This window comes from Pteronotus mesoamericanus, unplaced genomic scaffold, assembly GCF_021234165.1.
Source record: "Pteronotus mesoamericanus isolate MK-2021 breed Mesoamerican mustached bat unplaced genomic scaffold, CSHL_Meso_final contig_94, whole genome shotgun sequence".
NCBI classification, from domain to species: Eukaryota; Metazoa; Chordata; class Mammalia; order Chiroptera; family Mormoopidae; genus Pteronotus; species Pteronotus mesoamericanus.
In genome coordinates, this window is record NW_026555285.1 from 26,667,858 (window position 1) to 26,685,710 (window position 17,853).

Sequence of the window (17,853 nt, forward strand, 5' to 3'; positions counted from 1 at the left end):
TAAAATATTTTCAACCAATGAACCATTTCCCAAACAATTAAACATACTGATTTTTCTCATGTATACCCACTTGTTACCCACTATTTCAGCCATAAAAATAATATCACCATTAAAACAAATGATCAGTCCTTTGTAAATTTTGCTTTTAATGCTAAGTAGTTATATTCATTTACCAAATGCTTTGCCACATATGCAAAAACAAAATTAGACTTTCTTTTTTTAAAAAAAATGTTGCTGTTGTTAAAATGATACCAAACACTAAATAATGTGTTTGTTTTTCAGCTGTTGTAAGTCTAAAGAGATTTTTTGAATACTTCAATTATAAAAACATTTAAAACATACAAACTTGTGCAATTTTTATTTTAATGAAGATGAGAAGTTCATTAAAGAAGATAAATATTTCATTAGATGTTAAATAAAACAAAGAGATTTTTTGGCTTCTCTCAGCACAAAATTCCTTTGAAAGATTAATTAATACATGCAAATTATGCAAATTAGGCCCATGCAAATATTTTATGAAGACAATTAAGGGAACCATTAATTACTGCTTTTTTTGCTTCAGTGAGATTCATTCATTTAATTTTAATTTCACTTTAACTGTTTTGATGTATAATCTTTCAGCTAAGAACTTTATCTTTCCTGGCGGGTCACTTAAACTTATAAATTTCATCAAGTGAGTGCACAGAAATCTGTAAAGATATTCTCTAGACTATGTTTAGTATCGAGAGAAATTTCTGATACAATGCACTCCCAGAAACAGGGAAACTGGAAGGGAATGTGAGCTCATTCTTGGACAAGGTTCAACTGCTGGAAAAGCAATTAATTTGCTTTGGCTGTGCTAATATAGGGGAATTAGAAAGTGTGACACAAGACAAATAGAAATAATTAGTTCTCCAAAATGATGTTCTCATTAATATGGTTCAAACAGTAGAAATAAAAAACATTATTGTGGCATGTCTGCATTCTGTTCCTAATCATGGGAGGTGGAATAATGCACCATAAGCATTTTACATTTATAGTCTAAATGATGATATTTGATTTTTTTCTAAAGGAATATTTAAAGCAAATGGTGTTATATATCATGAATGTCTTAACATATACAAGCTATCAAAATTGATAACACCATCATCATGTGTTCATGTATCAATTTTTTATTTATTTCATACAAATCTTGTAGTTCAGTGAATAGGTTTAAAATGATAGTTCTTTTTAGGTAACAAATATTTTATCATTTTTACAACTCAAAATATAAATAACATTTCTCAAAACATATTTTAAAAAATTGTATTTATGCTCCATCTTAAAGAAGCCATTCGTTATATTTATTAAAGATTCTTTTAGATGGCCAGGGTAGTTTTGCTGTCTAAGGGTCGGTACAACGAGAGAAAGCAGGTTTTATGAATATGAACCACTAATCTATATTTTCAAATGGAAACCTTCTTCAGCGTTGGTAGACATTAAACACATTTTCTACTCAAGATCTTTAGTCAGCAAATTGATTGGTTCAAATGGCCATGAAAATTTCCCTTGATAATAAAGTTTTTAAAAGACTCAAAGCAAAAACCTATTCTAAATAAACTTTTTAAAAAACTAATTATATACTCCCCCAAAATAAAAATTTCTATATTGACCATAATGAAACATCAACTTGCTACACTGTCTAGTTATTCATAATAATAAAAAAGTATCATCAATAAAAATATATATTAAAGATTCATCGAGCCTTATTTTTTGCCTGGCCCATGGCAATCTCCTTGTCCTGCAACCAGTCCCTGTTTGTATGAGGTACTGTGAAAAGTTCTAAGTGGACATATATTATCATTGATATTTGTTAGTTTTTAGTGTTTACTAGAAACAGGTCTTAAAATCAAATTTTTTTTTCTTGCAAAGGTAATCTCATTTTATCCTTCCTGAAATTTCTAAATTAGTATAGTTCCTTTTCCATATTTACACTGGCCACTCAGATGTCTCTTATACTTTCTAAATTAGGATCATCTGTGTATATCATTGATCTGTTCTGTTTAAGCACTCTTCTGCATCACTAATTATGATGTTAAATCAAAATGGATCTAGTACTAATCTTTAGGGCCTCCTGCTAATATCTTTCCCAATTTCCAACTACTATTTGATAATGGCTCTCACTCAGTATTCAAGCCAAGCCAAAAACACGTTCATGAACGTGCTAATTTAATCCAATTTTCCAATTTTATCTATGCTAACAAAACATTACTATATTTCCATTATTATATGCTCTACTTCAATACTTAAAAAACAATGTAATTGTATAAAAACGTCCATTTCCCCTCTCTAAATTTCTAAATCCAACTCATTATTCCTGATATTCCTTATCTCTCCTAAAATCTCATAGCACTGATCACTTATTATATTACTTTAATTAGAAAAAATGGTTTCAATAAATTATATACTAAGCCCAATTATTTTGCCTTAATTTGCCTAATATTTAGGCAATGGAGTAAGAATTGAAATCACATCATAAAGCCTTGTATGTCACAACTCCACACTAATATAGAATAATGATAATCAAGGCTTTATTTTATAAGAACCAGAAAGTTTAGAAAATAGGCTCTATTAAATATACATTGGAAATAATTTTATGTAAGTAATAATTACAATGAATTACATTTTATGCCTGTTTTGAACAGCTTCAAACTTAACTGCCCACTATATTTAATTTTATGTACGCTTAGTTTAAATTACATAAGAAGCCATTTCCAACAAAACCTATAAGAAGCCTTCAGCATTTGGAATTTAAGCATATCTACCTATATTTAAAGACAAGATTTACTGTTTTATACATTTCTTAAAAGAATAAAAATTTACACTGAAATTAAGAATACATTTTTCTAAAAGTTAATAAAATAGTAAAACATGAATATCTCTGAGTCTTTACAGTTGATAATAATAACTCTGTCAAGTTAAATGAGTAGTTAACAATGACCTATGAAAACTATGGAGCATTAGCCTGCTTATTGGTTACTGCCAGCCATCAATATCATCTTTTGTTCAACTTAATCAATGCTGTCTTAAATTGATTAGCTGTACTGAAATGCTGCCAAACACCAGAAACCAGTGCCAAGAGACGAGAATAAATTGATTATTTTGTTTTGTTCATAACAATATAATGCTAATATTTATTTTTTAAGATCAAATAAAATAGTTTGAGGTAACCCCAACGGTGATTACACATTTGTAAGTGAATAAACAATAGTCAATATGCACTGTAGGCAGCCCAGTTATCAGTTTGAAGCAAACCCTCCCATCCATGTTTTTTTAAATTGAAATCCTCTCCCATTTTAGCTAAATAGACATTTTTAAATATGTAAGAGTAGGTTCAAATAACCAAAAAAATCTTGTAAGTTATTATATTATAAACATATTATAATCATCAATTTTCTGAAAAAACAAAATTATATATTACAGTAATACTAACTTTAGTGTTTACCAGTTGCTAGAAACTATGTTAGCACAAAATATTAAGGTTTAATATTAACAGCTAAAACTTTACTGTGTGCCTACTATTGCCTAGTATGTGCTAAATGCTTTACATGGATTATTTTATTTAATCTTTATAATGACCCTAGGAGGTTAAGCAACTACTAGAGGAAAAAAAAGAGTAGAGCCGAGATCTGAATCTAGACCTGACTCCTAGAAGTTTTGAATTGCTAGGTTCTGCAGAGTTCTAGAGAACTTCCACTCCTGCATTAAACTCACAGGTCTTTCTTTAAGGATTAGAAATAAAAATGTCCATAAGAAATCAAATTTATATAATACTTTCATAAAGATCTCAAAAGTGGTTAAGTTTAAGTAAGGTTCAATTTAAGACTATTAAGTGTAAAAGTCCTGGGATATCATTTAGTAACTGTTCAACCACACACTGCACAAGAATTGAAAAAGCTCTCCAAATGTCTTACATTAAGTCAAAATTTGATTTGTGCCTGATTTTAAATTTTTCATGAGTTTATTGCATGCTAATGAATGTAGATAAGTCTTTTATCTACAATATGATTAATTTCTTACTCTTATTGGCACTTTATTTTCTTCACTTAGAGTGAAACTTTTCCCCAGTGGAGGTGTCTATAAACATTGTATAGGTATAATGGCTAATGAAAGAGTTTAAAAAAACCAAAAAAACTAGAAAGGAAACATTTTTTTTCCAATTGTATATCATGCCTAAGTAGCTGTCAGTAGACTGTTTGAAACTTCCAAAGTTATTAACAGGTAATATGCTAACTATCGGAAATGCGTGATGGGGCTGCAAGGCGTTATCCTAGGAGAGAGATGTGTAAGTCTAGACAACAAAGCATGGAGGAAGGAACAAAGATTTGGGGGCTCGTCAATCTGGAATCAAATGTCAGCAACCCCACTAACTTACAGTACAAATTTAAGAATGTTAACTAGGCGCTCTGAGCTTTAGTTATCTCACCTTTAAATTAGAATATACAGGAAAGGCTCAAAAAATAGAAATTCCTAATCCAACTCATTATTTTAATAAATGAGTACTTCCACTTACTATGTAATATCCCTAAGTCTAAAAAAAGTCTCAGTGGGAAATTCATTGAGTATTAGAATATTTGATTCGATTAAAAAAAAAGGATAGTTTGAGAAAAGATGTAAGTTCCACACATAACCTGCAATATAATACCTTGGAGCTGTGAGTTTCTAAACAAGTAATGTTGTGGTCCCTCCCTTTATCAGCTGTTTTGCTTTCCGAAATTTTCACTTACCCACGGTCAACAGCAGTTCAAAAATATCAAATGGAAAATTCCAGAAATAAGCAATTCATACATTTAAATTGGGCACCATCCTGAGTAGCCTGAGGCAATGAGGCCCCTTCCTGCTAGTCCCACCCTGGGAGGTAATCATTCCAGCGTACAGCACATCCATGCCGTACCTGCGACCTGCCCACGTGTCACTTAGCAGCAGTCTCGATTATCAGACTGGTTGTCGGGGGTGGGGGTGGGGGTAAGAGAGAGGCAGAGAGAGAACATACACATAACTGTAATTACAGTATATTGTTATAATTGTTCTATTTAATTTTTAGTTATTAATCTCTTACTATGCCTACTTTATAAATTAAACTCTATATGGATATTATGTATAGAAAAAAACATGGTTTGGTACTACTCTCTGTTTTAGACATTGAGTGTGAGTCTTAAAATGTATCCCCTGAAGATAAGAGGAAACTACTGTTAATAGTAAAATATTTTAGAAGAGCAATATTTTAACAATCTTAGCCTAAAAACAGTCTGTAAGAATATAAGAAGATGTGAACAGCAACTGAAACAAGTTATATTCTCAGCTCCCGTAACACATGATGTAACCCTTTGAGAATTCACTAAATTTTGGTTTCCTCTTTTGCAAAATAAAGAGATTTATTAATGTTTAAAGCTCTTTCCTAATGCTAAAGCAGTAACATCATGTAAGTGTGCTTGGCATATCATCAGTGTTCAATAAATATTTGTTGAATAAATAAATAATTTTATATTTAGCTTGTATCTTCAAATATCTAGGAAGCAGAAAGAAGATATTTTTAAATTAGGGAAAAAAAGATTGCTAATAGGAAGGCAAGTCTTTTTATGTCTGTAATTTGGAAGAATGTTTGGTTTTCTATGAACTGAGATCAGTCAAAAAAAAAGCCAAACATAGTTTGACTATGGTTATTGAATGTAAATAAAAGAGATGTGCTTTCAAGGGAAGTCAAGATTTTGCAAGCATAATTTACAGATATTCTAAGATGTCAGAGGAACTGTGGTTTACATTTCTATTGATTTTAACAGTTACCTTTTGTTTTAAGAGGACAGCTTTTTACTTAGAAAAAGCAACAGGCACTATTTCAAAAGTGAACTTGTAAACATTTTGGAAATTTACACGAGACATAGATAAAAACAGGACTAATTCACGATTCTCCATGTTAGGGTTCATGTCTACTTCTTGATCACCTAAACAATATATGTGGACAATTTCATCAGTTGACATTATATGAAATACATAAAAAAGAAGCATGAAGTTAATAATGCATGTTAAACCAAAGAATAAAGCGTTATTTAAGAAATGGGACTATGGCATGTTAAATTAAATATAAATTTAAAATGAAAAATTGAATGCAAGTGAATGTTCACAAAATGAAAACCTTAGGCCAAATGCACAAAAAGAAAGAATTATTAGAAATGCCCACAAGAAAAATAAACAAATACCATTAATTCATATATCAGAAATAAAAATTAATTCTGCCTGAATTTGTAATTCTGGCGTTCCTAGATAGAATCATATTATCCTTTATTTGTTCTCATTAGTCTCTCTAACAAAACTCTGAGACATGTCAGAACAATAGGGTCTTAGGCATCCACAAAATCTAATGTAGATCCTAATCCATCCAGCGGTTGACAGACTTCTTCAGGAATGGGTCAAACATTCTGCAGGGCACTGGGGATGCCACAGTGAACGTAACGGGCACGCCTCTGCCGGCACCTTGCAGCGAGAAAGGAGACTTGATCAAGGAACTACAAGCGCACAGCGTGTTGCAGTGGAGAAGTGAACGGTGTGACCAGAACCTCTAAGAGGTGACCTATATCCGGGGCAGGGGTGGCGTCCACAAAGGATTCCTTAAGGCAGTAACTTACAAGGTGAGACTTAAGGGGTGGGCAAGTAGAGACAGCGGAAAGGGAGACATATCCCTGGTAGGAGGAGAAAGATGCGAAGGTTTCAGGAAATCAAAAAATTCCAGTGTAATAAAAGCACAGAGAAAGAAGGGGAAGAGTTCTGAATGGGTGTAAAGGGCGTGGAAGGGAAGTGTCCAGCTGACTCCCCTCATTGCATATTAGGAGGATGTTGGATTGGGCAGATGAGGGCACCACAGGGAGAAAGTCCTGGAGGAGACAGGTTCGCAGGGCCAGGGGTGGAGGATCCTTTCTGTTTTGTGCACTGACACTGACGTCCCTATGAGACAGCCAAATAAAAGGCATTATCTGCAGCTCTTAACCGATGTCTCAATGGGATGAGAAGATATATTTTTAGAGTTGTCAAAATATGTAAGTTAAGCCACTTAGGTGGATGCTGTTGCTTAGAGAGAGAGAAAAAAGAGACTAGGACTTAGCTTAAAGAAAGCCATCCTGTGACAGATTTGGCAGCATATAGTGTGTGTATGTGTTACCCACACACACAGAGGGGGTATTGGAGGCTCTTTATTGACTAGTCCAAAAATGTTCTCAATGAATATTTATAACTACTATGTCTACTGTATATATTCAAAAAAATCTTACAAAAAGCTTAAAAATAAGTTTTTCAAACTCCAACACAAATCATCACATAAATAAACCTATAAGACTCAAGATACAAGAGAGTTAATCACCATGAGGTTCAGCTCCTAAACTAGTCATTATGTTTTAATTTTTGGATGTTTATTCTACATTCATAATATCTCCTCCACATCCATAAACTGTGAGTTATTTATTAGAAATATCAGTAATGAAGAATTTATTCCTGTGCAGTATGAGCTGATATATTGCACCTTACTTATCAAGATAAGTAAGTTATTTAGGGCCTCTTTGCTCAGGAGTACATTATAAACTGCTTTCTTATTTCCTCTTCCCCACCTCTACAGTTTTGCAGAAATCATGGTACTAACTGCCAATGAGGCAGCATTTAGTCTGACCTCAGGTCCTTGCAGGAGGTAATTCCTCGGAACTTGAGCAGTACTGAAGTGCCCCATGGCCAGGTGACTGACTCTTGGGTCAAGCATGGCATTGTTTTTATTGATACAAAATTAAAATTAAATGAATACATGGCACACATGAAGGAATGAGGGTTTCCCTTGTCTGTTCTAATTAAGTTGAGTTTATTTTGGAATAGAGAATAATTTCAGGTATGGTTAGATTGGGAGCAAGAAAGAGTACAAAGAGTGCCGTAACATGTGGGCTTGGGGACACTGAGAGAGAAGGAAGTGGACAGAGCAAGCGGCTGCATGTGCGTCATTCCCGAGCTGTGAAGCAGCAGGTGCTCCTGGCTCCCCAAATGCCTGGCACGGCCATTTCACAAGTTGGTGATGAGTGCTGGGTCTTTCTTCTATGCCTTTCCCGTTCTTGTGTTCACACTCAGAATTTAACTAAGTACAATCTTTTTCTTTTGATTTCTTTCCTTTACTGTTAATTTTATTGTTAGCTCCCAAATATGTAGATTTAGTTTCTAAGATTAAAAATAAAAACAAACTTCAAAGGGCTGAATGAGCTTGTTTAGTGGACTTAAGAGTAGCCCAAGATGATCTCTTTGCTGTTGTATTTTAAAAGTCTTGGGTAGTTCAACTGTTGGTGAAATAACCGTTTAGCAAGTAACACATAAAAATATAGATTCATATACAGTATTTCTAATTACATTTGATAAAAATACATTTGAAAACCAACTGTGCATTATACAATCTTAAAATTATTAAATCCAAGTGTAAATATGCAAAAAGTAGAAAATTACTGATTATTCACATTAAATCTGAGGAACGCATCATTTTAATTGAGCAGCTGAATGAATGAATGAGTGATTTCATTATACAATTAAACCAAAGCAATAAATAACCTCATAATTATTTATATTTGGCTTAAAGTTACTATGTATATTTGTTCAAATGTTTTGTTTTCTTAATGAGAAAGTTGTTTTGGTAGGTTATTTATGTTATCCGAATAATAGCATTCTGAGTAGTAAAAAAGGTGGCAATTTATGATTAAAAGCTTTCCTTGGAGAAAGAAAATCACAATAGGAAGAAAATTCTCAATATTTCAACCTCATACAGTAAGATGTAATCCATATTAAAGTATATACTTAAATATATGTGAATTTTAAAGACTCAAATAATAATAGCCATAGCCTTATTGATGGCTAAAATATTTCTGATAGTGGACTCATGAAATATATGTCAACTATGCAAAGATGTTCAATCATTGCCTAAACATTTCTTAATATTAATGACAAATTTCCCATTTATGTGCAAGAATACATTATCCCTAATTTTTCTTAACTTGAGCTGTGACCATCTTGAAAATTCTGTGGACATATATAATTTATATGTCACATCTACCTCGAGATTCATGTGCTTTCTTAGACCTCTTTGGACATTAGCTAAATCAATGCATGAATAACCAACCCCTGCTCATGCTAGCCAGGGCTGATATTTACATTGGCCTTTGTAAGATTATCAGTCCTGATCAAGAAGACTGGCTTTGTTAGTAATTTGTTAATATGTGTTTGCAGTTTTTAAAAGAAATGCAACAGAAATCTTATGATTTTAATATTATATGTACATATATATCATTTTGCTGAAATCCACAAGATTTAAAAAATGAAGTCTTTTCTACATTTACAATTGCATTAATCTTGTATATCCAAGGAGATGTCATAATAACATATGTTTCAAGGTTTAAGATTTAAAAAAAATAATTATCATGGCCTCAGGTAAAATAAACACAGGCAAAAAACATTTTCTAGGAATGTTTCAAGTTTCTGATATTTACTTCTTGCATATATGATACTTTACAAAAATATATTTTCTTTATACAGAACTAAGAATGACACATTTGGAGCTGATTAAGTAACACAATTAATGTCAAACAAAATCCCCAAAATGACTGAGCTTAAAATGCAAAATAAAAGTAATCGGGAGGATTATAGCAGTTAATCATTTTAGGCCTCGTTTGAAGAATCATCTTCATTTGAAATAGAAAACAAATGCTCTTTTTACTGTTCTGTATTCATGAAGTTAGACTAAGTTCACTGTGTAGATTAAATGCTAGACTATAAATGCTACCTTCAAATTTTGTCCTTTCCTCATAGTGTGGTCTTGGCAGTATATATATTTAGCTCCTCTGAGTATGTAACACAACTCCCTTTAGTATTCTACATATGATTTTGTTCAGCAGATTTGTGTTATTAAAATGTATATAATGGCATGCAGAACATTGGGAAAATCCATGTATGACTAAACTATCTTATTTATAACAATCAACTAGTCTATTTTGCATGTCCCTGGCAATAACTGTCACAAAACAAGAAGAATTTTCAAATGTTAAAAACTCTCTATTTGATTATACCATGATTTTATTTATATAGAATAGAACTTATAAATCCTTCCTGCATTATATTGGGCTTTAAGCATTCAATACTGCGTCCAAGATTAAATCATACATTGTTTAAAATTAATTATTCCTTTTTAATTGCATTGTATAAACAGAAATGACCTGTTAATTTAAAGAAAATCTATCAGCACAAAATGAATTCACTCATATAAACAAGCAAGATGAACTTGACCTTGTTTGAACTTGTTTTGATGTGGCCCAGATGGTAGGCTACATGCTTGAATAGCAGGCTAAAGCTGAGGAAAAACTCATAGAGCAAGATCGAGATTTATAGCCTTTTGCAAATTCCTACCTTGTATTGTCCTTTCAGCATCTGTTCTGCCGCCGGTGCGGTCAGCTTCTATCTCTGGGGTCAGAGAGTCTAAAAGCACAGAAAGGTACGAGTGACACACATTTCATTTGATTCTTATTGTCCTTTATAAAAAGAGCAACCTGTTATTCTGGTGCTGAATTAAAATTATAAAAATCTTTGTCATCTTTTAAAGGTTAAACAAAGACTGTAACCATAAGAATTATCAAAAGATTTGAATAGGTAAATAACACACATTTGTTCATAAAATGGGATGAGGATTGAGAAGTTCTCAGATTACTACTTTATTATGTTTCTGTAGAGACAGATTTGATTAAACAGAGAAGCCATGTCAGGTTCCAGATAATGGGAGTTAAGTAACAAAATAACAGAAGCACCTATAAAATAATTCATTCCCCCCAACACATGTGACTCTTCTTTGCACCACACTTTCAGCTATAAGCACAGTTTAATAACAGACAGGCCATAGAAATATATAAAATCACAAACACATGTCTAAATTGTCTTTTGAGTATTCAAAACAAAAGACAGTTAGCCACTCATAGAGATGCAGCCTCTTACCATTTAAGACCCTGAGACTATCTGTTGAAGCTGCCTGTTTTAGTGTTTGTTCTGCTTGCTCACGCCGCTTTGTCTCAAATTCAAGTGCTTCCTGCAATTTTCTCTTTGCCTTCTTCTCCTTCTTTAGCCTCTTTTGAACTATGGCTAGAAAAGAGAGTGGACATTATTTTTCCTAAATTTTGCAATGTTCAAAATTATAAATGATCTATCTTTTTTATAATATTCTTCTCACCACAACCACTTCACTGGTTTGAATTTACCTATGCAAAGAAGTTCAAAAAACCCCACCTTCACCTAAAATAAATCCCAGTAAAATGTCCAAGAAGGCCAACTTTTACTTAGCCTTGAAATATATTACATTATAAGAATGGCTTTAATTGTCAAATGTAGAGACAGGTTTAATGGGAAACTAATTTTAGTAAATATTTGAATTCACTGATAAAGGAAGCCTAATTAAGGAACTGTTATGGCTTAGTCTCTGCCCTTGAATCAGAATAGTGCAGAGTACTTTAGAATAGTGCTAACCTTATAAGTGTGTCTCCTATCTATGAAGCACCAGTTCTGAGTAGTAAATGGGGAAATACTCTTATATTTCCCTTATAAGTATTTCCCTTACAAATGTTTTACAGAACATTGTTATATGAGCTAAATTTTTAATAATTCTTTCTTGAAATTTTAGAAAATGCAATAATATTGTGTAAGAGGAGCTAAATATTCTTAATTACTGTTAAGATGTATAAAAGCATATTTTGGGAAGAAGTTATTATAATAACTTTAATAATGTCCTCATAGCAAATTTATATATACTGTAACCTATTTCAAGAAAGTTATGCATTATTCTTTAGGAATTTGGTGCAGTATAAAATCTCACTGCTAAAACTAATATGCTACTGCTAACAATAAAGCGCTGTGGTATAAGAAGGTAGATTATGATACAAAAAGTTGATTATGGTAACTTTTTTTCCTTACTGGACAATTTATATATTTGTATAAAATATGTAATTAATAAAAATAACATTCTTCATAAAATGCATGTTAACTGTATTTTCAGGATGGCAATTGTTTTAACTTTTACAATGGGTATATAAGGTAAGCAATCAGCATACAGGAAGCACACAGATGTTTTTCTTTGAAATAATTTTTTTTTGATGGCTGATAAACATTATGGAATTAAATGTGACAGACTCAATATGAGAAAATCCTTCTGGTAGAGTTAGTAATAAGGAACAATCATTTCAAGTGTACTATTTGATTTCTTACTACAGATTAAAGAAGAAGAACATTTTTAACTCAGTAGTTAGTCCATATATAAAATAGGGTAATATGGTTCATTAAAAAAATTTTAGTTTCAATTTCCAATGCCTACATATCCTATTTATAAATATATATAATTACCATTGTTAAGATGGCAGATCATTACTTTGTTGAGTTTATTGTTGCAGGTATCTTATATTAACAGAAACTGTACATTGGCTACAGTCTTATAGGAGAAACAAAACTGGTTTCAATTAACTATGCTAATTCCTTTGATAGTGTGAAAATCATATGCTCGTCTTAACAAAATCACTTGCCTACTATTTCCCTTTTCAAAGATGATTGTTTATAAGTTTCTTTGAAAAGCAATATTAATTCCTTTTTTTAAATCACATTGTTGTCATTGTTTTTGGATTACACTAATTTTTGAATTATTTATTTGGATGGTGCACCCCCATGGCAACAGGAGCTCAGCACCGATCGCCTCCTCACTGACTGCTCACCGTGTTTCTTCCCATGCGATTGAATCAGATGGGATTGCCATGTCCTCTCTTCAGGGTAACGCATTGCTTCAATAGATACATTCATAACAGATAATTATTGACACGTATTACCTTTAACTTATCGTTCATAATGAAATGGGAGGTTCATGGTGTGATATGTGAAACATTTTGCCCTCTACTGGTTAAATAAATAAAACAGTGTAAATTCTCCAACAGGCTTAAACCAGTAAAACTCTAATGGTCCCTCAAGTAACCAAAAGCTTACTTTAGGAATTCAAGGGTCTACTTTTAAATCTTGTAAAAAAAAAGGACTTTTCCAGGTGCAAACAAAATCAAGACATGGCTATCTTACGGAATATGGTTCCACATAATGAACTCTGACCAAATTACATTATGCTCTTGGAACATACCACATTATCAATGTTTATCTTGTTCTGATTATTTTAATACCTAAATCTATTTGAAGCCATATTATTCAGAACTGAACTACAGAACTCTACTATAGAACTGTAGAGTTCTATACAAGGGAATTGGAGTGACAATTTCCCAAATCAACCTTACCCCAGAAACCTACTAGTTGTTGCTTCACAGTAACTAATGGAAGAGCATACTAAGTCCTGAGAGTTTTAAAAGCAAAATAAAGATTTTTAAATCTCCATGTTAAACATATAAAAGGAGAATATGTGCAATATTTATTACAGATAGTTATGAAGTGAGAGGAAAGAAGCACTCCTAGAATGCTTGGGAGAAATGTATAGTTGAGGCAAAAGGGAAGTTAGTATAAACAAAATATTTCTCAGTCTCATACATAAAATAAAAACATAAATAAATATGTCCTTCAAAATTATGTATACATACATTGTAAAGTGTGTTAAAAGAAGCAATTAATAGATTGATTAATGGATTGATAGTATCGTTATTTTTACCCAATAAAAATTGATATAGGTTTCTACTCTCCTGTGAACTTGACCTTATTGGATAAAAATGAGACTTTCAGAAAGATGATTATACAAACACTCACTTTTGGTCATTTGTTCAGATATTCATCAGTATTCAGTTTCACTTGATAAATATCCTACCAAATCATTTCACTTGAATAAACAGTATTTTATATCTTACCTTTATAATTTAAACTCAAGTTTTTCAAATGGCAATTGTGAATAAATATAAATATTTTCTTCATGGCTGTCAGTCTTAAAATTATGAGTTTTTTAAACTCATAAACAATAAAAATTATGTGATTAATGATATAATGGTATATTTCAATATCCTGAGGTATGAACAGAAGAGAAACCATGTACTCTGGAGATTTAGGAATACAATGAGTCTGGGATTCAAATCCTGCTTTGAACTTTAGCTACAAGTAAAAGCAAAAAGTATAGTCTCATAGAAAATCACCAAGCACAGTAGTGTTATTTTAAATATTTTACATGAAGTGTTAAGGTTATTTGGAAGTTTGAGAATACCTCTATTTTTCTGTTCCATAGCCAACTGTTTCTCGAGGGTTTCCCTTAGTTCCCGCTCCCTTAAAAAATCCATCTTCAGCTCGGTTTTTTCCAGTTGGACCTGTTTTTCTTGAGCTCTGGCATTATCTATGGCAACTTTCAAGAGCCCCTGTACAGAGAAGGTATTCAGAATTGTAATATTTTGGTACAAAGCACATTTCATTCATTACTTAAAAGCATTTTAAAAGAGAAGTGACCACTTCTCAAATTCTTCCTTTCTTGTGCATTCACTCTGTACTCACTAGGACAAGCACTATAATTAAAACACAAATTTTCTAAATCTAATGAAAATATTTTAGGAAGACAAATATTTTTGGCATTTAGGTTTCATTGTTTCTAATTAGAGCATCTAAATTTAAAGCTAAATGAGGGCAGCAGATAAGCAAGTTGAAGAGGTAAGAACTGAGTTCAAAATCAGAGCTGAAACGCTTCCACAAGTCCCTATCTGACATGGTTTATGCAACCCCAAGTGCTCCTGACTGTACCCACCTACCCCTTGTAGCTCATTCACCATCCCTACTGAAATTATACCCAGTAGAGTGGGCTTCTTTATATTCCTCAGGCCACCAGGGACTTTGCTCTTCCTGTTCCCTTCCTGAACGCTTTTGCTCTCAATTTTTGTATGGCTCATGCTCTCATTTACTTCACTTTTGCTCCATCACCACTCAAGAAAGGCCTTCTCTTACCATCCGATCTGAAATAGGCCTCCAAACACACCTGGTTAGTACCTTCTTAAAAATTTCATAGCAATTATTATGTAAATTGTCATATATGTGTTTGCTGCTTTATGTTGTGTCTCCTGTGCTAAATTGTAAGCTCTCTGAGGCAGGGACATTTTTTCTCATTTGGTAATATGTCCCTAGAGCCCAGAGAGTGCCTAAATATAGTAGATTTTAAACATTTGATGAGTAAAAATTATAATACTGGTATATTTTTATTGACATATATAATATATGTAAGGGATCTAAAACTTAAGTCTTAATACTACATTGTTTTTTAAGAAGTCATTCAAATGGTTATGATAAAGATTAACAAGTGGGGGACTATTTGACAGTATAGTGATTCAAAAGCATATGGTAAAAGCAGTGTTTATTGATGCAAGTGATTATGGAATCTTATATTTACATTTGATTTACTGTATGTTATTTAAAAAATTGAATAATATTCTGAGATTTTTAAAAATAAGGTTATGAGAATAGGTAAAGCAAAGCATTTTGCATCTGTTCTTTCCTCAGGTGTTTTAGAAAATTATCAGTAAAATTAACTTGGGAATACAAAAAACTCTCTGGAAGTAGAAGATAGTTTGCCTTGGTCCACGAACACCAGAGACTAACATTTTCAATTGAAAGTATATGAAATGGAAGTTGGCACCATTTTTAGATCTACATACGCAGCCTGAATCAGCAACTGCAGCTCCACCCTGACTTGTTAGCAGACAAGTGGTAGTCCATGGGTTCAGAAGACCGATATCGTGGCTCTGTCAAATGTCGTCTCTAGTCTCTTTTCAAGCACATATACATTATTTCATGTTCGTTATGCCTGACCCTGAATTCCCGGGATTAATTATTGTGATATGAAACAAGATGAAGGATTTCTACACAACAGTTTGCCACCCCCCTTTTCTTTTTAACAATAAAACATAGCTGCTCAGGAAACTGCCATCCTTACTCAGTTCAGCAACATTCCTATATATGTTTTTCTTTATCAAGAACAAACAATTAGTAACAAATGAAAGAGATCATTACATCAAGTGCCCTTTTAGATCACCCCAATTAAAACTTTAGTTTAGCTGTATTTTAATTCTAAGGTACCAAATTCTAATTTTCTGCTCTGATTGCTCTTGTTGACTTATCTTTGAAAAATGTACTCTCTGTGCGATGTCTAGAGATTATTTAGCAAGATGCCAATGTTGGCACCACCTGATGTGTTGATTGGTTGTATTATCAGTAGCTGTTTAAAATAAATTACTATTAAATTATTATTGTCTTTGGCTGACAAAACACAATATTTTGGTGTTCTTTAAATATGAAATAATCATTATGCATAAACTTGTTGAATAACATTAAACCGCAACCCTAATTTGTAATTTTATATTAATACTTCTTATAAAGTATGAAGTTGGTAAGAGCATTCATGTTTACTGTTTCCTTTTGTAACAGTTGCTGCTAATGTAGCTAATCGTAATACATAACCTTTCCTGCTGATTATGTCTGAAAAATATTAGCGTTTAGGATCCAATACCCTCTAGAGACTACTTATAAACTGCATAAAATTAAGTTTCATTTTTAGACTTTAAATCAGTACATATCAGTAGGAGTCCAGTGTGAACAAAAGTCTGCACTAAAGCCAAGCTGATGCATATGCAAAAATATGTTATTGCCTGTGACAGACTGCTGAGGAAAATGCAGAAAACTGATTAAATGTCAATGCAGCAGGGGGCTGGGAAAAGCTATAGCAAGTGGTGCTCACAACATCTACAAATGATTAGGACACCATTTTAACTGTCAGTGGTAAGAGTGGTTTTAGATTTGTATAACTTCTGTAAATTTCCAGGCAGATCACGTGCCAAAGGTCATGCTAAATGCTGGGTTGCATGGGGACATGAAGTATGAGCAAAATTCTGTGATGACAGTGTGAATTATAGTAAAAGACACAAGGTTTAAAGAATAAATTTTTCTCCAAAGGGAGGACAGTTCTCATGATCTTGAAGTTGGACAATGACAATTCTTTCTTTTTTTATTGTTTATGCTGTTACAGATCTTCCATTTATCCCCTTTCCACCCCCCAGCCCACCCCCGACTTCCATAGTCAATCCCCACACCATTGTCCATGTCTATGGGACAAGGACAATTCTAAAGAAATGCATTTTAAGCTTTCTCCATGGCACAGCAATTATAGGAGACAATTGCTGATAGGCTTCAAATTTCTTTTCCATTAAGTGAGGCATAATGGTTGTCATAACACAGACATATTTTTGTTTTCTAAAATGATCTACCTTGTAAATTTAATTATTTTCATAATTTTTCCAAGAATGTATCTCTGTATATTTCCTTTTAAAATGGCCCTATAATTGATCTAACAATGTTTCAATGATTTCTAGTATATAGCCTAGAAAGTACAAATCTCTGTTTGCATAAAAGGACCTAAAGTAATACTGATATGAAAGAAACTTCCTTAATCTGTTGGTTAGATCACAGAGGAAAAGTTTACTTGGTCCATGTTTGTATTTTAGGTGAGTTTATTTCAGAATTAGGTGGTAAGTGAGGCTCCCAGAGTGTCACTGAAACTCATATGGCAAAATTTGTGCTCAATAATGTGTGATTTCTATTTGACAGGGTTTTTAGTAATCACCCATTTTAACTAAAACCTTTGAAAGATGAGAAAACCAACGTTCACAAGGGTCAGGTGACTTGTTCCAAGATAACAAACTAGTAAATTCACTAAACCTAGATCAGAAATATCCAGTTTATTGAATCTTATTTTTTTTTCTTTTTAATGTTTCTTTCTGCAATGGGGGAAAAATTAATGTCTCTTTAAATCAGGAACATTTGTAGACAGAAAAAAATTATGATAGAAGAGTATTG

The 17,853-nt window shown here is 32.5% G+C and overlaps 1 protein-coding gene across 1 annotated transcript in view; it reads right to left on the minus strand.

The window, feature by feature from the left end:
• The window catches only part of DACH1 (dachshund family transcription factor 1), a 389,583-nt gene that overhangs the window by 20,559 nt on the left and 351,171 nt on the right, over positions 1-17,853 (minus strand). The window contains exons 9-11 of the mRNA XM_054586415.1: positions 14,231-14,378; positions 11,008-11,151; positions 10,429-10,497 (exon numbers count right to left, since the gene is read on the minus strand). Coding sequence (XP_054442390.1) covers positions 10,429-10,497; positions 11,008-11,151; positions 14,231-14,378 — 361 coding nt within the window. The remainder of the gene's footprint in view (positions 1-10,428; positions 10,498-11,007; positions 11,152-14,230; positions 14,379-17,853) is intronic.